The 25,117-nt window shown below is 44.9% G+C and overlaps 1 protein-coding gene across 14 annotated transcripts in view; it reads left to right on the top strand.

The window, feature by feature from the left end:
• Positions 1–25,117, top strand: part of ERI3 (ERI1 exoribonuclease family member 3) — a 132,433-nt gene that overhangs the window by 11,384 nt on the left and 95,932 nt on the right. For 9 of the 14 annotated variants that reach the window (XR_004973906.1, XM_036348201.1, XM_036348192.1 and 6 more), the window contains exons 3-4: positions 2,720–2,997; positions 21,295–21,411. Coding sequence is in view for 13 of the 14 variants with exons in the window: in XM_036348192.1 (XP_036204085.1) it covers positions 2,720–2,997; positions 21,295–21,411 (395 nt within the window). In the remaining variant the exon portion in view is untranslated. Of the gene's footprint in view, positions 1–128; positions 240–2,719; positions 2,998–21,294; positions 21,412–25,117 lie in introns of all 14 variants that reach the window. The other 5 variants (XM_036348193.1, XM_036348199.1, XM_036348196.1 and 2 more) reach the window with 4 other exon arrangements.

A 25,117-nucleotide genomic window follows, 5' to 3' on the forward strand; every position in this document is an offset into this window, starting at 1 on the left:
AGACCCTTCTGCTTCCCCCATTCCAATTGTTGTTGTCACCTGCCTAAAGCCATTAGATTGAATTTTTCAGTAAGGAAAGAGGAAGAGGTGCCCTCTGTTTCTTGACTTGAGTTGAACTTGGTTTTTAGAAGTAAGGGAAGTATAGAACCCAGTGACTGCTGACATGTGGAGGCCTGGTCTACTAATGTCTGCTCTCAAGACTTCCTACAAGAGAAACTATTTGATGTGGGTGAAATCAGGTGAGAAAAGCAAGACCTGCCGGAAAAAGGAACTCTGGCCATTAATATGTTGTCCATGGAAGGGTATCAGCATATATATAGTATTGTATATGAGAGATCTAGAGATCCTAGGATGTAGGAGACATTAATGTTACTCTCTGAGGGTGTGTTATGCATTCAGTGGGTTTATAGGCCCAAAGTATAGGGATGTAGGTTTGACCAGGTGGGCATAGCCCAATAAGGTAGTAGTAATAACAGTAAGCTAATATTGATCTATAATTTAGTTGTAATCCAGTTTGGTGCTGGGAGGAGGTGAGTGTAGCGTCCATCTATTCTGCAGCCATCTTAGATTATCCCAATAGTAAGGTAATATTTATTGAGCCCTTATGTGCCAGACACTGCTCTTAGTGCTTTACGTGTGTCCTCTCATTTCACTCTCACTTAAGGAGTAGGAGCTGTTATTGTCATTTTACAGGTGAGAAATCGAAGAATAGAGTTTGCCCATTGTGCCATGGTAAATAACTGGTAAAACCAGGATGCAAGCTTTCCTTAATCATGACATTTAATTGCCTGTAGCATCTGGCAGATGAGGTCTGGTTGATTGTACATACACTATATATACTGTATTTACATACTTGGAGAACATTAAGACTTTCAAAAATCCTTATGCATGGCCTGACCTTGAGCGGTTAGAGAAGTATTCTAAGGCCCTGAAGAACTTTAGACCAAACTAGGAAGCATAATGTGAGCAGACTGGTATCTCCTATCTCATCAAGGCTTCAGTACTGTTCAGGAGTGGGTGATATGAAGAGTTATTTTGGATTCCGGCTTTCAAAGGGTTATTGGCCCATTTCCCTTTCCAAGAGATTCCCTAATGAAACTCAAGCCAGCTCTTGTCTACTCCGGGCTGAGTTTTGGCTGCATTTTTGGAGAGGCTGGGAAGCTATGGTGAAAACAAGCACTGTGCATATGCAGGAACCATGACGAATTTAAAATAATTTTTGGTCTTTGTTCTATTGAATCTACATGGAATCTCACTATAGGGATAGGAAAATTGAGAATGCACACTAGCATATCTATAATAATAAAAATGTAATATGCTAATTAGACCGGATGACCTTCCGGACGGAGGATTGAGGCAGAGGCAGCCACAGAGGTGGCAGGGGCTGAGACCCTTGCATGAATTTTGTACTTTGGGCCTCTAGTATCCTAATAAATGTGCAGGCAAATAATCGTAGCTCATTCAGTGAGTTGGGAGAGCCAGGATGAGAAGTGATACTTGGTATTGTCCCATGTCCACTCAGGTAGTAGTGACCTTGTTGCCTCTGAATATGCTCTGGACTTCACGGACTGCTGTCCCCCTCCACCCTGTGTGAGGGAGCAAGCGCTCATTTGCAGTCTTTCAGAGACAAGCTTTTGGCTCTGCAAGCATGGGGTTCCAAAAGGCAGAAACTATGGCCATTTCTGTATTAGCAGTGAAATTTCTTGTCTGACTTTGAGGGAATTTGAGTATTTGGTATAAAAGAGGGGAAAACACCAAATTTCTGCTTTGTTCCCTTTTTTTTTTTAAGGAAGCTTGAGTTATTTAAAACTTAGGCTTTGATTTTTATATTTCGTTAGCCCTCTAAGGAGCAGACATTCTGCAAATTTAAAGGGAAAACTTGAAAAGTCATTTGGATTTTTTTTTTCTTGCACATGTTCACTCAGAAACTTTACTAGATTTTTAGCAATGCTCCCATTACTGCCACATCTGGGTTTTCTCTTTTTCTTCCCTATTTAAAGAAAGTCCTGCAGTCATTCAAGGCCTCTAGTAGAAAGACTGATTCTAAAGGCAGCAAATGGGAAGGCCTGAGGCTGTTGCCAGCTGTGCTCTGCAGGCGTTTTCATTCTCCCAGGGTGCCACTTACTGGTGTGGGGGCTGGGGAATCAGCAGAATATCATGAGCAAGCTTCCCTGTGATTGGCTGTTTGCTTTCACGTTGGAGAAGGGAGGAAGGTATGTAGAGATGTCAAGATACAGACAGGAAAGCTAGGGGCAAATGGCTCGGAATGGAACTGAGGAGAGAATATTGGGTGTTCTCAGCTGTCCCTTTGAGTCTACTTAGCTCCCAGGACTGATTGTGCAACTGGGTCCCTTCATGTTACTTTGGGAACCTTAGCTTTAATGTTAGCTGTCACCACCTGAGAAGTGAGCACAGAATTTTTCTCTCCTCTCTTTTGAACATGAGAGCTCCATGTAAAGATGAAGGTCAGTGTTGTTTTGAGAATGATCTGGGAAACTCCAAGCTGTCATAATGCGGCAGGGACCAGTATTAGGGTCTTGAACTTCAGTAATGAATACAGTGATTAAGAAAAGGGGCTCAGAAGCAAACGGGAGTGGTTCATATTGTGTGACTATCCCTGAAGACTAGATGGAACAGGGCCACAGTGGGAGGGGAGTAACCCAGGCTCTCTGTTTTTTTATTTTTGTTTTTTTTTGTTTTTAATTTTTCCTCCCCTAAGTTTTAGATGCTTCTGGATGTTCAATGCTAGCACCTTTGCAGACTGGAGCAGCTCGATTTTCTTCATATTTACTTTCAAGAGCAAGAAAAGTGCTGGGCTCCCACTTATTTTCTCCCTGTGGTGTTCCGGAGTTCTGCTCCATATCCACCAGAAAGCTGGCGGCCCACGGCTTTGGCGCATCCATGGCAGCAATGGTGTCCTTCCCTCCCCAGAGGTATCACTACTTTTTAGTGCTGGACTTTGAGGCCACGTGTGACAAGCCACAGATTCAACCTCAGGTAACTGTTGCATCATTGCTTCAGAAAAGGTGGGGTGGGAAGGAGGGGGCGGGGAGGATAGTCTTGCTTCCTGGGACCCAGAGGAACTTTCTCCTGTCTTCCTGGCTTTTAGCTACTAATCTGGAGTTCCTGCCTAGGAAGCAGGACTTGGTTCAGGCATGCTAGGGTAAGGCAGTCTCTGGAGAAAACTGGGTACATTATTTCTCTCGGCCTCACCCTTTGGGAATCAAAATATTTCCTTTGTCCCACCCTTCCTCTCTCCTTTCCTCTTCCATTACTACTGCATGTTCTTGGAGGAATACTGTGGTAGTCAGCCTCCAAGATGGTCCCCCGCAATTCTTGCCTCTTAATATTCATATCCTTGGTTGTTCCCCGCCCACACTGAATCTGCTAGCTCTGTATAACCAATATAGTATAGTGGAAGCCACATTCTGTGGCTAACTCCTAAAAAGCATTGTAGTCCACTTGCTCTTTTGGATCACTTGTTCTTGAAAGCCAGCCACCATGCTATGAGGACATTCAAGCAGCCCTTTGGGTAGGCACGTGTATATAGGAACTAAAGCTCTTAGCTAAAAGCCAGTACCAACTTGCCAGTCATGTTTCTTGGTGCTATCTTGGAAGTGAATCCAACAGCCCCAGTCAAGCCTTTAGATAACTCCAGCCCCAATGGACATCTTACTTCAACCTCAGGAGAGACTGTGAGCCAGACTGGCCAACTGAGCCACTCCTGAATTCCTGGCTTACAGAATTGTGAGAGATAATAAATGATTATTGATGTTTTAAGCCACTAAACTTTGGGATGATTTGTTATGCAGCATTAGATAACCTGAACAAGTACCGCTGTTGGTCTGTTGGAAAGGAACATTTTTTTTTTTCCTTAACCACTGACTATATCAAGAGACCTTTTAAGGTAGTGCTGCTAGGAAGCTTGTATTAGCAGCAGAGGGGCACCTATGCTATGTGATCTTGGAGTGCTTGGTGTTTGCTTTGGAGGAATGATTGGGAGCTGAAAGGAAGTTCATTGTATTGTGGAGACCTTGGTTATGCCTGGCTCTAGGACTGTAATTCCTCCCACTGAGCCTGGGTTATCAGGTGTATAGTTCCGGGATGCATAGACATGTTGATCCTGGGAATAGTAAGAAGGGGGAAAGGAGGACTGTGGCATCAGGCACTTGGGAGACAGGGAGGAATGGGGTCCATTCAAAGATAAACTGGCTTCATTTCTCATGATTAATACCCCCCCCCCCCGAAGGTATTCTTTCTTTAGAATAATATATTGTTTTCCATAAAGCAGATATCAGAACCCTTTTTCCTTCCCATTTCTCCTTTTCTTTTTCCTATTCTCCCTTAAAGTAGTGTCTGCCTTTGGGGCATTGGACTCAGACCTATTTAAGCTTGGGAAGACAGGAGCAGATTGAGGAGCATGTGCTAAGAGAAGGAACTTTGTACAAAAGGAAATATAACTGGGAAGCCACCTGAGCCACATTCACTTTCCCAGTCCATGCTCTAGGGCAGGGGTCCTCAAACTACGGCCCGCGGGCCACATGCAAATATAAATATTGTATTTGTTCCCGTTTTGTTTTTTTACTTCAAAATAAGATATGTGCAGTGTGCATAGGAATTTGTTCATAGTTTTTTTTAAACTATAGTCCGGCCCTCCAACGGTCTGAGGGACAGTGAACTGGCCCCTGTTTAAAAAGTTTGAGGACCCCTGCTCTAGGGTCTTCTCCTCTGCCTCCCAGAACTATTGGTGATTCTGGGGTTGGTGTGCCTGGATGGTGTGTGGGGATTTTGGTTATGTAGATTCTCTTAGGCTAGAATCAAGGATCCATATTCTAATATACCATATTATATCTCTTACTGGTATAGAGTCTGAAACCCAACACATCCCTATTGCATGTGCGTTTATCCCTCATGATTGCTTGGTACCTCCCTTATGGCCTTTACTGTTTTCTACCTCCTGACACATGCCAATGAATGTTAGTTTCTGAACTTTTCAGTTAGATTATAAGCTCGGATAATTATGTAGCTCTGTTCCCTTGTTCTACAGAGGGTCCTACCAATGTTGATGAAGGTGAAGCCTGATTCATGTCTCAGTTTGGTCTGTCAGTATCACCTTTCATCTCTCTTTCAAGGGCACTGTTCTTTTTATTTTTAGTTCTTTTTATTCATTTATTGCAATGCTGAAGACATAATGCAGTACACATTTAAATCACCTGTATCACCAGCTTCCTTCCTAGACTTAGGTACCAAGGCCTTTCAGATCTAGGCTGAGCTAGGGCTTCATGCTGTTTACCAGGATCTGGGCCTGATTAAAGATTATCTACAGAATCAATGAACCCTGATGATGTGATTCCAAGGGCACTTAAGGAATTGGCTGCCCTGCTTCATTATTAGCAAAGCATTAGCTGTTGCTTTAGAGAACTCAGGAAGAAGCATTTGCTGTCTTGCTTATCTTTAAAAGGAGAATACGAATGATCTTGGAAATTATAGACCCGTTAGTTTACTGTGATTCCAGAGAAGATACTTGACCTGATCGTCAGATAATCAATCAACAAACAGCTAGAAGAGCAGAGGGTACTGAGTAATAACTTACATGGGTTTGTGAAAAAGAGCAAATCCTGTCAGATCAATCTAACTTCTTGCCGTGACATAGTGATGGATTTGAGTGGATCTAGGGCAAGTGATAAATGTAATGCATCTCTACTTCATTAAGCTTTACAATGCTGTGATCAACAGGTAGGAAAGTGAGTTTGGGGCCAGGCAGCTCTGCTGGACTACCCATTGAACCAGTCTCAGGAAAGGGATGGGCAGCTCAGGAAAGATTTGAGACTTATTGTTAACTAGAGGCCCAGTGCACTACATTTGTGCACTGGTGGGGTGGGGGTGGGGGGTTGTCCCTCAGCCCAGCCTGCGCCCTTTCACAGTCTGGGAGCCCACAGGGAGCGGGCCTAAGCCACAATCAGACATCCTTAGCACTGCCGTGGAGAAGGCGGGAAAGGCTCCTGCCTCCGCTGCTGCGCTCGCCAGCCATCAGCCCAGCTTGTGGCTGAGTGGTGCTCCCCCTGTGGGAGCACACTGACCACCAGGGGGCAGCTCCTGCGTTGACCGTCTGCCCCCTGGTGGTCAGTGTGCGTCATACTGACCAGTCATTCCGCTGTTTGGTCGATTTGCATATTACCCTTTTATTATATAGGATGGCAACTTACAGCCCCCATCTTACTCTAAAAACAAAAAAAATCTTCCCTAAAGTTTGCAGGAAACAAGATTCTGAAAGGATTCAGAGAAGTTTAGAAGATGGACTGGAGAAGCCGTCAGTCCCTGATATGACAGCATCCTTCCACTGAGGTCATCATAGGTCAGGTTCTCATTAGAGCCTCTGTGGTATTTTGGTCTACTGGTCAAGAAGGGCAGTGGAGAAATTGGTAAAGCTCAGGATAAGAGGAACAAAAATCATCAGAGGCACAAAGATAAGACTTAAGAAGAAAAGAAATTGAATATGGTTTTAGTGACTGATTTCTTGTTCAAACTAAATAAATTCATCATATGGGAATTAATTGTTCCAAGGAGGATGATAATAACTTGCTCCTCATTTTAATAAGGACAAAAAAAAAAGAAATGAATTTAAATGGAAGCAGAGCCCTGACTGGTTTGGCTCAATGGATAGAGCATAGGCCTGCAGACTGAAGGGTCCCAGGTTCGATTCCGGTCAAGGGCATGTACCTTGGTTGCGGGCATATCCCCAGTAGGAGGCGTGCAGGAAGCAGCTGATTGATGTTTCTCTCTTATCGATGAGAGAGAACTATCTCTAACTATCTCTCTCCCTTCCTCTCTGTAAAAAATCAATAAAATATATTTAAAAAAAATAAATGGGAGCAGAAAGATTGAGACTTGGGATGAGAATCACTTCTAGTAGAGACAGTAAAAGCACTAGGAAATGGTGTGCCAGTTAGAACAGCCTTCCCTAGTGCTCTCTCAGAATGGCTTGATGGCTGGCCACTTGACAGAGAGACTTTATGGGCAGATCTGCATGCCTCCTGGAATGGGCTTGGGACTGAATGAGAACCCACCCAGCTCCCCTCCTTGGCTCTCACAAGCTTTCAACACTTAAGGCCTCTGCATAGTACACTTCTGATTCTTATGGGAGTGTGTGTCATAAACAAATTTTGGGCCAGAGCCTATCTGGAGGCTTGGCATTGGGTTCATTCTCTCATCTGTCTCTGGTTTTCAGAAGTCTCTGAATCAACTTATTGGGACTATCCTAAAGGAATGCCACTATGAAAAATTAACAGTTGTAAACTCTGTTGTACTTGGGTGAGTAACAGTATTATTTATAAACATAGTAAAGCATGGTATTTTCCATTTGTCATCATTTTTGTTGTTTATTTTTGTACTTTGTTCAGTTTGGTAAAACTGGAGTGGTCCGTTTGCCAGTAGTAGGCTTTCACTTTCTGGTTTTTTTTCACTCATTTTGTTTTACATGCTTTCATTCAGATTAACATAATAGGTATTGGTTGAATATGAGACTTTTTCTATTTGAAGACATTTTTTCACTTTATTTTTAATTTAGATGGTTTAAAATGCTACATAGACTCTAAATTTGAGGAACACTATTACTTTCTTGCTTTAAGAATTGTTTCTTGATATGGAAGTAGGTTTGGGAGAATCGTGGTCCTTTTATTCTGCTTGCAGAGGTTCATGTTGCTCATTTTGGTGTGGGATGTGCATGGAATGGTGGTGGTTGTGACTCCCAGGCCCAGGGAGCAGCCTGAAAGCTTTGGTGGGATTTTAAATTGTGCATCTTTAACTTGAGGCTACTTCTCTCACCACCTCGGTGTTCAGAAAAGACAAAGCAAATGTAAGTGAGGAAAACGAGGTATAGTCCACTGCAAGAGGAGAGGAGGAAGTAACCTGAGCTGTCCTGGTGGCCAGGGATGGGGCAGCCCAGCTCTCCTGCTCTGGGGATCAGAGGTCCTGGCTGCTGTCTACCCTTCCCTGAGTTCCGTCTGGCCATCCAACAGCCTCCTGGGTGTAGTGTTTTTCTCACTGCTCTTTGGCAGCCTTGCTGACTGTTGTCCTTCTCATCTGTATTCAAGTGCCCGTAACTTTGGAGAAAGATGACCTTTGGGGTTAGGGTTTTTCTAGTGTTTGGTCTTTGTCCACAGGGGCGCTTTTTTTTTTTTTTTTTTAAGGAAACCTTAACGAGATTCCATCTGCATTTTGAGTTAGAACTCTGAGCAAAGGAGTTTCTTTTTTATAGAAAATTGTCCAGGTGCTGGGTTATTTGGGGAGGGCAGGGTGGGGGAGGGTTGATGGTGACACAAGAATGAATAATATAGAAGAGAGGCATTTGGGGAATTTCAGTATGACTTAGAGCTGGCATATCATTATTAGTCTTTTGTGCGAGAGACATTTTGGAAAACTTTATAGGAAATTGATTGAGATTCCTACAAATTAAACTATATTGATTCCCTTCTCCTCCATTCAAGGCTGAAAGGCAGGATCCCCCACCCCAATACACACATATTGCTCTTGCTCTGTACTCAGCTTCTCTTTCTCTCTGCTCTTGATTCCTGCACACACCAAATGGACGGAAAGGCATGTCCCCCGCAAAAGAACACTCCTTCCCTGCCCACTCACTTGTCCTGGCTGCAGCTCCTCCAAGTGGGAGGGGTAGGGCCAGGCTTTTTACAGGAGAGCCCAGTTGTTGGGTTGTGGTCTGTCTGCCTGTGGCCCCAGGCAGCCTGCACTTCTTTCTGTACAGACAGGCGAAGGCGCTGACGCTATTCTTCTAAACTGGGAAATGAAATGCAAAACCGACGTTAATGTAACATTATGGTTGAGATTAAATGCACCAAAATCAGGAAATTCAAAGTTATGCTTCCCACAGCAACTATAACTCAGCCTCATCTGGCGTGTATAGTATTTTGTGTTAGTGTGGATGGTGTTATATGTTAAGACATTAAAGTTAACACCATAAGCAGAGCACAAAATGCTTGAGGGCGCTGAATTATGACGACTATGTGAGCCGTAAGTGTTCTTGCACAGGCTCCCGACTCCTGGAATAATTTTTCCCCTGCCCATCAGACCAATTATTGCCTTTCTTTTTAGTTATATCTTTGCTTTAACACATCTCTTCTTCCAGGGTCACTATAAATGAATTCCCTATTGGTGGCCTGTGATGGTGGTGGGAAGGGGACAGCTCACTAGCCCCTTTTGTCCTTTTTGTTGTTGCCTCCATAAATGTGGTGCTTTCTCCTCCCCCTCTTAAAGCCCCCTCCTCCACCTGCTGTTTCCTGGTGGTCCCTCGTTGAATTGGGCCTCCCCCTGATTACCACTGTGGTTCCTCGCTACTGCTCCCTGAATGGGAGCAAGCATTGGCTGTGTCTGCATCTTGGCCCTGTTTTAACTTCATGTGAAAGCCGAAGGGCCCTTCTTTATTTGGAGCAGACATAGCAATGTAGAAGCAAAATATACATCTCAGGGAGTGGAAACTGATGCATGGTGGTGGTACATTTACATGCGTTATTCAGAAAGCTTCTCTACCTTCTACCTTTAAGCTGCCATGGTGTGTATTTAGGCTGTGGAGTTGCCTAATGGTGGTGTTAGAAATACGGCGAGCTCCCAAATTCAGGGGTCCTGGTAGAAAGCAAAGCATACTCGGGAGCCAGGCAGCAAGGCAAATATCTTTACTTTTGCAGGAGGGTGCGCACACACATGGTCTGGGAGCACGGGCACACTGAGCGGAGCGGTCTGCTTGGCTTTTTATTCCTGATGCACGTGATCTGTCCCTTACTCTTGATTGGTCACAGAGCTTAGGCTCACAGTCTTTCGTGATTGGTTAATTTAAAGGATGGAGTTGACCTTTGCCGTTTCAAATTGGCGGCCCACAGGGGAGCTGCAAGTCACGGGGGCCAAAATGGGGACTGCCTAAACTCCCTTCTTCGGCAGAAAAGATTACTTTTTTATTCTCACAGTGGGACCAGGAACTTTCCTTGGGGAGCACTGGGTCACTGGTAACAAAATCACCACATAATTTAGTGCAAATCAGGAAGCATTCCCTCCGCACTCCCAGCCTCTTATTATCCTGGTGGCCTCCCCAAGGCTGAGACAGCTCTTGGAATGCAGATTTTGTTAGACACTGGAATAAGGTTGGTGGTGGGGAAGAGCTCTAAAGAATAGGGCCATTGATAAATGGTGAATGAAATCGGGGACTGTAAACTCATGGTGACACTGAACTGCCTTTTAAGGTTTTTGTTGGCCATGACAAAACCAATGAAGTGGGCAAAGGAATGGGAAGGACTTTATTGTAATCACCTAAGAAACAATGAAAAGGCCTCTTTTTACTCAGGATAGCAACTTCAAGCTCTGTGTTAGATGCTGGGGATATAAAGACAAGTTAAAAATGCTCCCTACCCTCAAGGAGCTCGTATTTGAGGAGAGTAGACACCGTTTAGCGGTATAACTGCGATCATAGGTAAGTCCTGGGTACAGTGGGGCACAAGGGAGGCGATTGATCAACCCTGCTTACAGTGTAGGGAAGGGTCACCTAGGCTTCCTGCTAAGAGAAACTTAGGCGGCTGGAGAGGGTGGGGTAGGTCTGAGCTTCTCAGAATTGTTGTAAAAGACGATCACAGGATCAGCCAGGAGGGACTGACCTACGTCTGAAAACACTGACTTGGATTGGAATATTGAAAATGAGGAAGAGCAAGGATGAAGGCTTTGAACCTGGCAAATATTTCACCATTTGGTTAGTAGGTTTATCTGTATTAGTTACATGGTATTTCTCACATTCAAGCTAGAAGGTTTTATTGGGATGCTATGAGTGAGAGTTCACAAAGGCTAGAAGAAGTTTAAGAGAATTTAGCCAATAAAATGTGGGCAAAAAGGGTGAAGGTCTGTAGAAATATGTGACCTGAGTCACTGAGGCCCTGAGACATCCTCATGGCAGTTTCATCTGATACCTGAGCTGCTGTTGAAGGCAGCACTGAGTTGGGCTGCTGGGTCTAGAGAGAGGCAAGGGCTGGATAATGACCTGACACCCCACCCCCACCTCCAAAAGTACTGGCATTTTGCATTTGGATCTGTTAGGCATCCCTTGGGAAGACCCACCTTCCATAGATCAGGGAGGTTTATACCCTTCACACAGATAAACGGTTGGGAAGGAAGGATTAATGAAGAGGCAGGAGGCTGGGTATCTAGGGAGGATTTGCTACAGCAGAGATGACTGGGAGGTGTGGGGGTGGGGGTTGCACTCTCCCTCTGAGTAGCTGCAACAAGTACCCAACCATAGAGAGAAAGCCAGTAGGTCAGGAAAGGGTAATGGGGAGGTGAAGTCCAAAGGAGGAGTTAAGCCCACAGGCTTCATTTTTCCCTGTCCCCCATTCTGTCTTGCTTGTTTTTTTTCTCCCCAGTATTGATTACATTTCTTACTTTGTAGACTGATTTCAGTTGTTTGACACGAGGAAACTGATGTTAGGAGATGCTTTCTCCATCTCTGTGTCTTGTTGGGGAAAAGGATCCTACATCATTTTGATTAAGATGCCATTGGGATGATTATTTTTTATTCTTTTATCCTGGGTGTTCACAATACTTTAAAGCCGCCACAGCCATACGTTTATGTGATGTTTTGAGCCCTAGCTGTGAAAATTGAGTCATAGCCTAAAAGCCTGAAATAAGAGTGTTCCCAGATTGACACAAGCCCCCCAGGCTGGCAGGTCTGCAGCAGAAGGGTGAGCAGGATGGGGCAGGCAGGGATGGGTTTGTGTGTACTGAGTGCTTCCACAGGCAAAACCCTGTTAGGTGGTGGGAGAATCAAAAAGGAGGCAAGTCGACTCTGGAGGGAGAGAGAGACAACAGGGAATCTTTCAATCTGAAGGAGAGGTACCTTGGGATGGGCTGCTGTTTTAGTGGAGGGTCTTGGTCTGTGGGCAGCAAAACAGATCTGCTACATGAGTGCTCCACTTCTGCTCCAGGGCTGTGGTCAGTGTCTAGTCCTGGGGAGGCTCTTCTAGCCAAGGCCTGGTCTGAGACTAACTGCTGGCAGAGGCTCTTAGTTGGAAAGCTGAAGTTGCAGAGTTCACATGGAGGTTGGGGCCAAAGTTGGTGAGCCAGAATAGGAAGGGTGAATGTATTGTTGAGTGGGAGGGAAGAAACTGAAATACTGTTGTAAGCCAGAGTTCATGGGAATAGAGGGGAAGGTGTTCCAAGGAGTTAAAAATGGACTTAGGGAAACTGATTAGGAGGCATTATTTGAAAGAGATGTTAGTGGGTTGAACTAAGGTGGTGATGGAGAGAAGTTATGTGTTGGGAAAGAAATGAGTTTGAGAACCATGCTCTTAATAGCGCATAGCTCCTGTGGATCCTAGTGGGCTCCTGGAAGTCAGTGGTGCTAAGAGATTTGGTAAGGAGTGGAGTGTGGAACATAGGGTTGTTGTAAATGGGGTGCTCTGAGCTGAAGATTCAAATCCAGGAGACCTGATAAGGTGAGTTCCTTAGTGGTGATGTAGGTGGTTACTCCTCTATGATCTGTTTGATGAACTGATTGGCCATTGACCTGTGGGAGGAAGGTAGTGATCCTATCTAATAAAGGGTAATATGCAAATTAACCATCAGTCCATCACAAAGAGGGCGGTACCCAGTCCCCTCAGCCCCGCCAGAGTCCCGCAGTCCTGGGGGGGCAGCCGCTGAGAGTGGGCAGCATGAGAGGCCTGGCAGAATGTTGCTTCGTTGCCGCGGCGACAAGGCAAGTGTCCTGCCCCGGCCGTGGAGGGCCTTTGGGCCGCGGAGAGACTCTGGGCAGCGGGCGTGGAGCGGTCAGGCCCTGCAGAGAGTAGAGAACCACGGGGAGTGGGCCTAAGCCGTCAGGGCTCCCAGATTGGAGAGGGCTCCCCTGAGGGCTTCCACATTGGAGAGGGTGAAGATTGGGCTGAGGGACACACACACACACACACACACACACACACACACACGTGCACGAATTTCATGCACTGGGCCTCTAGTGATTACATAATAGGATGATTACTGGCTAGAAAGCTTGGAATCTTGCTCTCCAAAAGTGTGATGCAAACTGAGAATCATGGCTTGAGATCATGGTGTTGGAAATGGAATCCAGGGACTATCTGCATTTTCACAGGTTTTTTCCCCCCACCACTAGCAAGCAGCATTTGAATGAAAAGCTAATTGATGAACTGAAAGGGACTGGTAGTTAGTTGAAGATGGAGGAGTCAGAGACTGATGAATGGGATGAAATATGCCATTTTGATAAGGTCTACTTTCACATGACTAGAGAAACAATGCTGGGGCAAGCCTTAAAGGAAGTTCATGATGATGGTGTGGAATGTGATGGTTGTGGATGTTGGTGAGGAGTGCCCAGCTTGGTGCTTCAGGATATTGCACAAACTTTGGCTAGCATCAGAATCACCTCCAGGGCTTATTAAAACACAGATTGCTGGCCCCACCCTCAGGGCTCCTGATTCAGAAAGTCTGGGGTAGAGGTCAGGAACTTGCATTTTTATTAAGTTCTCAGTTGATGGGATGCTGCCTGTGAGGGAGCATGTGTTGAGAACCACTGACTGCCTTAGCTTCCTCCTCTATAGAATAGGGTAGTCATTCCTGCCTGCCTTACAGAGATGTGGGATCAAACGAGCCAGTGTGTGAGAAAAGTGTTCAATACATTGTGGACAGGATGTCAGTCTGTGTATTGCTTGCTTACTAGTCAGTGATTTTAAAAATCTGTCATGCTAGCTCGGCCATTTCCCTGTCCTGGCATCTGGCTGTCAGGTGTGGACCGAGAAGAGGGAATCTATGAAGCACCTCATGGGAATGCAGTCATCTGGGACAAGACCAGCTGCCCCTGGAGCTATGGATGGGGTTCCTGAGCAGGGCCTCCTGAAGCCCAGCCAGCCTCTCTGGGTTCTTATCCAAGGTTCTTATCCTCTGTCTGCTTGAATGGACCTGGTCCTGTCTTGATCGCCTGTTACTCTCCCCCACCCCTTCACTCCCAGCTAGTGGATCTTACTGTATTTGCATTGATTGGAAAAATGGTCTTTGTCTAACTAAGTCTCCGATTCATCTTGTGGTCTCAAGCATGTTGCATGACTTTTCCCCACCTTGTCAGGTGATTAACAGAACAGGCTTTGGCTGTATATTCCCAGGTCTCAGAATGTGGAATCTGGACCTCCAAAGTGAGGGGAGCTGGGTAGACTCTGTTCAAATGAGAAGCTATATAGCATAGTGGTTCAGAGCATGGACTCCAGAATTGGAACTGAATTTGAGCCTAGTCTCCACCACCTACTAGTAATATGGCTTGCCTTGGGCAAATCGTTTTTACTCTTTATGCCTCACTTGCCTTATTTGCAAAATGGGGTTAATAATAGTACCAATCTGTGCCTGGCATGTAGCAGCTATATGTGTCAGCTCTTATTAGTAGAATTACTACTAGTATTATTCTGACTCATGGCCTCATAGTAAGCTATTGGAGTACAGCAGGTGGCTGGGAGGCAGGCCCTGCTTCTCTGGGAAACAGAGAAGAGCCTGCAGGCCCTCTATCAACATAGTGGACAGAGTCAGACACTACCGGGAAGGTTTTTGTTTGTTTTTTTCTCCAATGGAATGGTAAGTTGGATTTGGCATCCTTCCACTTCCATGCCCTCCCTTAGTGCTGCCTCCGGGGACCTCTCCTGCACAAAATGTGAAATTTGTTTAAATTAATTCCATGACAAACTGTGGGTATACAGGTAGCTTGAAATAAATTATTTGGTTGTTTGCTGCCCTGAAGGGTTGGCTTCATAGAAGCCACTAATATTTGAACTTATTACAATTGAATATCTAAAAATGTCTAAACTGAGGCTGATCCAGAGTCATGTGCACATAGAGGTAGACATGGGCATGCATACCCCTGGACTTTTGGTTTCCTTCACTTATTGGAATTATATATATGTTTTTTAATTCAGATTTCAGGAAAGTAAATTATCATTCACTGTGTTCCACTCCCAACAAAAAATAGCGGTATTCATTTTCAGCCTCTTTTCTACATTTAAATGCTTTGGAGTCTATGGGGATGGGTAAAGAGGGACATGTAGGTGAAAAATCAGCCTTTTAAAGCTCCGATTTCTTTACCCTTCCTTGTCCTGAAACTTCGAGCATCAGCTCTCATCTGTCAAAGTGTAAATCAGCAATTAAAACCCAAACAGCCAAATGCCAAAGATGACCCGAAGCACAAAGCAACTGACAAACAAGTCCGGACAAATCGACGGGTAATTTATAAGCTTTGCCCTAAAATCTAATTATTTGGCAATTCGAATTTGCAGCCAGCCAGGGCTCGGCAATAAATTTAACCCGCCATAAATTATTTAGGAGCAGGCTGTGGTGTAAATCAAAACCACGAGTGTTTGTTTAAGAAATAAGCTCCTTGTGCATAAAATGTCTTTTTCCCCCCCGAAGAAGAAACTGTTAAGCAAACCATGCCCCATTCATTGCCCAGTGCAGCCCTCACTTCTCACTCTCAACTTCCCCTCTTCACTGTGGCCAGGAGGCTCCTTGATCCCTTGGAGAAAGGAACTGCCTTTGCATGGGACTTTGATCCCAAAACCAAGTATTTGGATACAACCCATGTTTTTGGCAAGTACTACTTTTTCTACCTTGTGGTGTGATGCTACTTTTGGATTTTATCAAACCTTTCTGTGGAGGGGCATACACTTTTTGGAATTTTCTTCAGAAGATGGAGGGAAGGGATAGATCAGTTGTTACTGTCTGTAAAGTGAGGGAATGCAGTTCCTAGGTTGAGAGGGGGAAACCATGAAAAATTATCTGCTCGTTCCCTTATTTCAGACAGGACCATAGAACCATCAGCTCAGGCAAAAGAGAATCTGTATTTTGGATTAAAGTCTATAAGAACACTGTATTATTAAACCCTCGGTCCCATTGTCGAGGGATTCCAACAGTCTAACTTAGTCCCTCCTGCTTAAAATCCTTTTGTTGTTAGTCTAAATTCAACTATAATCTTATCACTGCAGACACTTTAGTTTAAGGGAGTTTGAATACCCTGTGAGCAACCTACACATTTATTGCTTGTAGCCTACAGATGTGGGTGTGAAATTTCATTTGAAATGCTGTTGCAGTTTTGTCCTCAGCTTATCAAGTTTATCTGAGGTTCTTAGTTGAGCAGTTAGAAAGCAGCTACATAGAACCTTTGCTTCAGCTTAAACCTCTGCTCACTTAAAAAGGTGAGAGAATATTTACTTGGTGCTTTGTTTTTGTCTCTCTGTCTTCCCTCCCCTTAAGAAATAGATTTGCAGCTGTCATTTTATTGAGGGAGACAGCGGATATCATTGGTTTAGAACCCTGGATACTTTGAAAATCTCATGTTCTAAGTCTTTTGTCCTTAATTGTCAATTTGTGGCCAGTCCCCATCCACCATCAGCTTTTTGGGTTTATGGTGCTCTACTTTCTGATAACCTAGTGGTGCAGGCAGCTTCTAGATGGTGTGGAGTGACCAACTGTCCCAATTTTAGCCCTGAAAGTCCTGTGTTCCAGGAAACCCTTGGTCTGGACAAACAGAAAGCTGGGACATTGGCAGTTTTTAGCAGTTGAGGGAGGATAAGAAACCGCTTAAAGATGAGAGGCAGGGGATCAGGTAGAAAGTGCTTTGGAGCATTCATTCCATGTTGGGGTTTGACTTCTGGCTTCCATCTTTGTCACCTTAGGTAGATCACCTCTCTGGTCCTACGGAGAACTTGGTCAAAGCAGTGTTTTCTGTTAGAGCCATGTGCTTGGCTTCTGTCTTGCCATTTATCAGCTCCTTCATATGTTTACTCATCAAAAGTTGAGAGAGTGGCCCGAGCCGGTTTGGCTCAGTGGATAGAGTGTCGGCCTGCGGACTGAAGGGTCCTGGGTTTGATTTGATTCCGGTCAAGGGCAAGTACTTCGGTTGAAGGCTCCTCCCCAGCCAGGTCCTCGGCCAGGGCGTGTGCAAGAGCCAACCAATCAATGTGTTTCACATCATTATTTGTCTCTGTCTTTCCCTCTCTCTTCCACTCTCCCTAAAAATCAATGGAAAAATATCCTCAGGTGAGGATTAAAAAAAACAAACAACAACAATAACAAAAACCACAAGAAAAACAAACAAACAAAAAAGTTGAGAGTGAAGTCTGCATGCTAGAATGGAGCTGGGTGCTAGAGATGCAAACTGAAGGCTTAGCATCTGTGTCACTGCAGCCGTAGTGGAGGCTCTTTGGTAGCAGTCCACTAGGGCTTTCTGCCTGGATAGTCCACATTTATTGCTCGGGTAACTTGAGAGCCAGGGCAGCCCTCACTTCTCACTCTCACCCTCCCCTCTTCACTGTGGCCAGGAGGCTCCTTGATCCCTTGGAGAAAGTAGACTGAGCTCCCTAAAGACAACCTTTCAGACTAAAAGAATCAGATCTTTCTTGGCCCTTCAAATTTTGAAAGCTGTTATTCCTACTCTCTTTAGGTCTCATTTTCCCCATTTGGAGTCCCAGCTCTGTCCCTAACTAGCAATATAACTTGAGCAAGTGACAGCTTCTTTTTGGGCCTTAGTTGATTTGTAAAATAGGGATAATAATGATTCCCACCTCATGAGTTGTAAGGGGGATTCAGTGAGATCATTCCTGTTAACATTTAGCAGAGTGTCTGCCACATAGTAAACAATAGATGGAAGGAATGAAATGACTTCATTTTCCGCACATCTCCAAGGATGCCCAGACTCTGAGCACCTCATAGAGAGGAGCCACATCTCACTGTATTTATCTGTCCACACCTAGCCCCTGCCTGGTAAATAGTAGGTGTTTAATAGTATTGGTGTATGACCTCATGATGATGATGATATGACCTATCTTCCAGAATTAATAAGGGTAAAATAAGAAAATATACTTGAAAGCACACTGTAAACTGAAAAGTCTAACACTCGGTATGTTCCTCCTCTAAGATACTTATCTTAGTGCACTGTTCATTATTTGTTCACTATCTTTTCTGCTCATTAGTCTGTGGACTTCTCCAAAGCGGAGACTAAGTCTTTTTTTTAAATAATATATTTTTTATTGATTTCAGAGAGGAAAGGAGAGGGAGAGAGAGATAGAAACATCAATGATGAGAGAGAATCATTGATTGGCTGCCTCCTGCATGCCCCCCTCTGGGGATCAAGCCAGAAACCCGGGCATATGCCCTTGACTGGAATTGAACCTATGACCCTTCAGTCCACAGGCCAGCGCTTTATCCACTGAGCCAAACCAGCTAGGGCTACATCTTAATTCTAAATCCTGCTCCAACACCTGCACAGTGTCTTGCACCCAGTAGATGTTCAGGCAGTTTAGTTTAATGCAAATGACATACAAATGTAAGGAATTGTGAAACTATTAATAGGAGAAGGAAAGAGGACTGGTAAGTGCAAACTGGTTCTTTCCTTCCTGGCACTACCTTTATACAAGCAGACACTCAACTACTCCTTAAAAAACACCAAAAAAACCCCTTTCATCATTTTTCATCATTCTAAGGGAATGATGAAATTGAGTGAGAGGAAAGGAGAAGGGGCAGGAATAAGTTTCAAATAACTTCAAAACTACTGCCCCTAGAAGCTAGCACTTAAGCACTTCTTCATAAGCTCTTGAAATTAATGCGATCAACCTAAAACTTTGAGGTAACCTCTGTGAGTTACCCGTCTTTTTTCATGGAGCTGAGGCTACTTTTTCCTCCGCTCTAGGAGGGGGATAAGTGTGAGCACTTCAGTTGGCTCTGCTTCCCCAAGAAGCCAGCAGCAGGAAAGTTTGAAGACAACCGCAGTGGGGAAATCCGCAGGCCAAGTTTTCAGAGAATCTACTAGGAATATTGACTCGGTGCTGGTCAGAGCAAGAGCTTACTGTTTTATAAAAAATACTAATGAAATTTAGATCCATAATAACATTTCAGATATCTAAAACAAACCACGTGCTTGTAAAAAAACGAAAAGAGATAAACTTTAAGCCATAAATTCTTGGTAATAGAGGGTTTTTTCCTATTTGTGTTTGATATATATTTTTGTTTCCAGAGGAATGTCAACCCCTAATTTCATAATGTATCACGGGCTTAAGAAAATTGAATTTAATAAAAGCCAGAGATGAATGACATCTTTAAAGGTCCCAACACTTGTCTTTATTAGCAGGACAAACTGCAGGTCTCCAAATACTGCTTCTCTCAAAATGAAAGTTTAAATGAAAAGTCCAGTTGTGTCACAGGTTAAATTTCATTGTGGGTCCAGCTAACATTGTTAGTGAGGAGCTGGCTGTATTTGTTTCCTGAGACACCAGGGCAGCCAAACTCACCAGGCTATGGAGCTCTTTCTCTTGGGGAAGTATTTTTCTGCTTACTGGGAGACGAAAGATACATTAGAAATGGAGGAGTCGGATGAGCCTGACTCAGATGCGCCCCACCTTAGAATTAGCTCTTGGAGGTTTTGGATATCTGATTTTTCAGAGGGACCAATATGTATGTTGTGTGTGTGTGCGCCTCAACTTTGTTTTAAAGCACTACACTCTTCCACCTGGCCAGTTTTGTAGTGCATTGTGGAGAATGAGAGGCCCAGGGAAATGGGGAACATGTTGAGGAGAAGCATCACCCAGTCTAAGCAGCAGCCTGGGCCTCCTCTCGGGCTCCCCCTCCCCCCACTTGGCTTCAGCCTTGCAGCCTCTCTTCCTTCCTATTTTGAGGGGCTCCTGTCAATTTTCCCATCTTTGGGGATCACCCCAGGGAGACCAGTCAACCAGAACTTTTAGTTTCTCCAACGTGAAATCTGACTGGCTTGATTTGGTCTTCAGTCCTGCTGTAATGTGTTGGATAAAAATGGGTGCTTTACAAATCAGCCAGATAATAGTGAGTATGTTTAGGGGGCTGGAGGAAGGATATCTGGCTACCCTGGGATATCAAGGAGATTGGCCATTTCTCCTGTCTTTCCATGTGCTTGATTCCTGAGTGTAGTTAGGTATTAACCGTTCACTGTTGCTTCTCCAGGCTTTCCCTGGACAGAACCAATTTGCCTTGATTTTAGTGATACTGGAAGGGTTCTCTCCAGAATGGGGGACTTGGGATAGGGATGCTCCTGGAACTGACTGCTGGGACCACTTGGGCAGAGCGCTCGCGCGCGCTCTCTCTCTCTCTCTCTCTCTCTCTCTCTCTCTCTCTCTCTGCAGTGGAGGCCTTTTCCACATGCTAATTTTACTCGGAGGATTTTGCTTTTATTTATTTTTTTATTATTTCCTATTTGTCTCTTCCAGATGTTTTCAGGGCAGTTTTTTTGTGTTGTAAACTAATTCCATTCATGTTTTAAAAATTTATGAAAGCGCTAATAAAAATGTCAAAGTGGTAAAAATGTTAGCTTTTCCTCTGCTTTGATTAAATTTTGCAAACTGTTTTTGAATATTAAAAAGCAATAATTTTTTTTATTCTCTCTGCTTGCTTTCCCTCTTCTCTCTGGTGCGTGTGTGCTCTCTCCTGCCCTCTCCCCCCTCTGGTGCGTTCCTCCCTTCCCAGGAGCGATGTATGAGGCTTGCTGCACAGCCAGCGTTCTGCAAGCCTGTTTGCACACCAGGACCTTGGTGCTGTGCATCTCTATTAAATAACGGAGACAAATTAATCTTAGAGACACCAAACAAATTGTCACTCCTCCTTCTCTTCCATTACGTTCCAGTGGACTGGGAAGGGCTGGTTAAGCGATTTGGGGTGGGGGAGCTGCCTAGGGGGAGGGCTTGCTGCCTGAAAGAAAGGTGGGAGGCACTAGCTCTTACTCTTATTCAGTTTTCGCCTCTTTACTATCCCCTTTGGCTTTATTTATTATGTTTTGTTGTTATTGTTTTTTATAAAAACTAATGAAACTCCTCAGCTCTGTTTAGACTTCATATACAGGAGGCTGTGCATCGGTCTGATGGCTGATTGTCTATATGGCTGGACAGTCAGGCCTCTTCCACGGCAGGGACCTGGGTCAGGGGAAGTAAGGGCCCCCTTTTAGGGGCTCCAGTGAACCACTTGCTAGAGAACCACTTGGGGAAACTGGGGCAGATTGTACCAGTGTCTACCTTCTTTCCAGAGACAGCGGGGATGGGGCATGTGTCCAGTCCCTGGAACCTGAGCATGTTCACAGTGGGAGGGTTAGGACTTGACTGAGTTAGCATCATCTCACTCAGTCTTGGGTTTGGCCTAGCAGGAGGTACTGAGTTCAAAACACTCTCTCATTCTTAACTCTGCGTTATTATTTGAAATGGTTGATTTAAAAAATAAACAAACACTTCTTCTGTGTATTTGCCATTCCAGGAAATCATCGAGTTCCCCATCCTGAAGCTAAATGGCCGGACCATGGAGATTGAGTCTACTTTTCACATGTATGTCCAGCCCGTAATCCATCCACAGCTTACTCCCTTCTGCACAGAGGTAAGGGCCCTGCAGGTGGCAGCAACGGCCACTGGGGCAGGAGCTTTTGGATCATTGGTATATAGGCTCATTAGGGAAAGTTAGGTCTTACCAGCAGTTTAGGCCGGTGCACATTGGACCCAGCAGTTGGCTCTTTACAAAGTCTGCCACTCCATTTGGGCCACTCTGGTCATTGGAGACCCAGGGAGAACAGTGGCACAATCTGTCCCAGTTTCCCCAACATTTTCCCTTTCTTGTAATTCCTACCCTTCCTGGTGATGGGGCAGTTGGAGTCAAGGAGCAAGATGGTGCTTCTGGGGCTCAGATTTCTTTTCAGTTTCATTTCCCTTAGGATCCCTTGACAAGAGGTGAAGATTTCAGCTTCTTAGAAGGAGAGGTTCAGGGTTTCTTAGCTTTCTGACGATGTTTCTCTGTCTGAGGAAACTAGCCCTATGTGAAACATCAGTTGAGTTTGTAGGTAGGAAGCACACTCCATCACCGAGGAAAGAGAAGGGCAATCCAGTGGGGGTATGAGCACAGCCTGGCCAAGGCTGAACTGTCCCTGTCCTTGTCCTAGGCTGGCACTGAACTCAGCCACCTTGTCAGCAGGTCAGCATTAGCCCCGTTTTCCAGTCTGGGAAACTGAGATCTTAAATGTGCTTGCTGGAGGCTCAAATGAGCTATTGGCAGAGAGGCACCCTGAAGAGTTCTGACTCATGACTGTACAGAGAGCCTTCTGTGCCTGCTTTCCCCTGTGATGTGTTATGTTATACTCTGGTGGCCACAGGCTGTGGTGAAATCACAAGAATGGTCAGGAATATGTAGTAACAGAGGTGATGGGGGAACATGAGTATTTCCAGAATCCTTTCAGAATTTGGGGCTGGGACACATTAAGACTTTGTGCCTTCAGTTAGAGGCCTACTTTTACATATGAATGAAACAGGAGGAAAGAAGTTCTTGAGAAACCCCAAAACAATCTTGGTTGGAGGAAGCTGGGGAAGGACCTGCCTGCCATGGTGGGAGGGACCGACCAGATACGGGGTTCGGCGGGTCATTCCTGGGCTTGATTCCTGGGCCAGTGTTTGCTGTCTGACTCAGGTGGGCCTTTTGTTACAGGCATCCGCCTGCCAAGGTGTCTAGTCTCTCAAGTCTTTTGTTGTTCCAGCTAATGACATTGAGGTTCTTTCTCCTTTTGGGAGGTCTACTGTTTTTCCCCCCTTTCCCTGGGAATAACCTATGCCACCAGGGGGTACCAATTGTCTTTTTTGCCCCTTTTGAAAAATCACCATTTTAATGATGGTGATGAAAATCCCCTTCCTTACAGGAGGAGAAGGGAAAACTTTCCTTAAACTAGCTAGTTACCTGAGCCCTCCATGGGCCTGAAAGTGTAGTATCCTCTGTCCTTCTCTTCCTCCTCTCTGTGTAACTTCCCCTTGGGGGATCCAGCTCCAGCTAGGCTGCTTGGCATAGACAAGGAGGCCCAGATTTGTCAAGGTTTCTTCCTGTTTAGGGATGGAGCAGAGCACTGCTGGAGCTCAGCCTGGGCAAGAGTAGATGCTTTATAGTATTGGGGAAAGGGTGTTTTTTTTTAGAGTAGGGCTGCTGCTTTTTTTTTTTTTTTTTTTTTTTTTTTTAGTGGGGAGGGATTGTTGGACTATGATGAAAATTTCTAGGAAGTTTCACTCAAGGACATACATACATAATTTGGATGGTAGCAGGCATGGTGGTGTTGGGAGATCCTTGTTGTGAGTATGAAAGTGTGGCCAGGCTTCCAGAGCTCAAAACTCTCCCTGACCGGGGTCGCTGCCTTTCTGTCCAGCCTCATATCTCCCTGCTTCATCTTCCCTTCACTTCCCTCATCCAAACGTCACCCTCTCACAATCTACCTCTGCACATGATGGTCCTTTGCCTGGGTGATGCTTCCTCTCTCCTCCCCCAGCCCTGCTTGTCCCCTAAGACTCTGCTCAGGGTCACCTTCTCTGGGAAGGCTGGGTTGTGTTCACCCCAACATAACACTGATCATTTCCATTATACTGTAATTATTTATCTTGTCTCCCCACTAAACTCAGTGAGCAGAAACTAGATCTGATCCATCTTTGTCCCATCATTAGGGCCCGGTACCAAGCAAACACTTAATACATGTTCCTTAAATGGATTAATATTGTCAAGGAGTTATTCGACCACACCTTGCCTCTCCTAGAGTAACAACTGTACTGCTGACTTGCTCTTTTGAGAAGTAAAGTCTTTGGAAAACCTTGGATCATCTAAATATTGCCCTGTCTCCATACCATATGGAACTGCTATGCAGAGAGAGGCATGGACACAGGATGGGGGCCATTGTTCTCAGACCTCATCCAACCTGGCAGTAATGGCCTTTCCAGCTAGAGGGACCCTTTCATTAGTAAGTGTGAGGAACAATTCCAAAGCTCCTGGTTGTGCCTAAGCAACTCCTCTGGTAGAATTTTCTCTCTTGCACAAGTTCTTAAGAACTCTGGCGTGTGTGTGTGTACACACAAATGACACATGAGTACACACATGAGCACATGCTTGTGCTGGGGGAAGGAGATAGGCTCAGTGCTAGCAGGAGGAAGAGGCGTGTGTGTGTGTACACACAAATGACACATGAGTACACACATGAGCATATGCTTGTGCTGGGGGAAGGAGATAGACTCAGTGCTGGCAGGAGGAAGAGGGATTCTGCCTTGGGTGAATCTGTAGCCCACATACACACACTCTTACTGCTCTGTGTAATGAACATGTTACTGGCCTTTTTGAGGTCCTTTCTTACTTTCAGTTGATAGCCTGGAGACATGGTTCTGACAGGGATAGGATGGGATGTGTTTCATTCCTTCCCAAGCCCTATCCCTCCCACCTCTAGAATCTGATCCAGCTCATCAGATCTGTCTCCAGCAGCTGGACTGCCACACAGTCCCTGACATGGGCAGTCTTTTTGTCATTGTCATTGTTGTGGGGAAAAAAAACTAGAAAAATACCCATTTTGCTAAATGCCAGTAAAGGGCTTTGTCTTTCACCTGTACTTATAAAGGGTGAGATTTATTGGTCTTTTTGTCTGAGGAGAAAGAGTGGGTCTGATTATCAGATTGCACACCAGGGACAAGTGCTTATGTAATCAACAAACTGTCTTGGTGTCAGAATACGATTGTGTTGGAGATAAACTGTGAAAGGAGAAAGTGCTGGATGCTGGCATACTATTGGCACCAAGTGTCTTGTGCTGCTTCCTGTAGTTGCTAGTGTTTGTGATGAAGCCAGCTCATTCCTGGACAAAGCCCTTGTGTGGGTAGGGGATCTCAGTAACCAGCCATGTTATCAGTCAGGGTCAAAAGCCCCTCGCCTTGTGGTTTCCGAGTCTGGAGAAGCGGGAGTTAATCTGTAATCCCTCAGTGAAAGGAGCCACAGAACACACATTAATTCTTCCTCTCACCTCTCCTGCTTTAAGTGGTTAAGGTCTCTGAGCTCTGTTTAGCCTGTGAGCTCTGGTTCTCCCCCTAATAATACTTGGCTTTGCTCTAGTACCTTTCATTGCGAGGATGCGAAAGCTTTTTACAAATATATATTAACCCAAGTGGAAATGAGCTTAAACTGTGGCATGAAAGATTTAAGTTATGCCTAAGGTAGAAATTCCCAGTAGTTATTTTATTAAATTGTCTCTTGTCTCTCTCTGTCATAGCTTGTGGTATAAGTCTTACAGGTGTCTTACTGGTTGTCA

The sequence above is a fragment of the Myotis myotis genome, unplaced genomic scaffold (assembly GCF_014108235.1).
Source record: "Myotis myotis isolate mMyoMyo1 unplaced genomic scaffold, mMyoMyo1.p scaffold_m19_p_2, whole genome shotgun sequence".
In the NCBI taxonomy this organism is placed as follows: Eukaryota; Metazoa; Chordata; class Mammalia; order Chiroptera; family Vespertilionidae; genus Myotis; species Myotis myotis.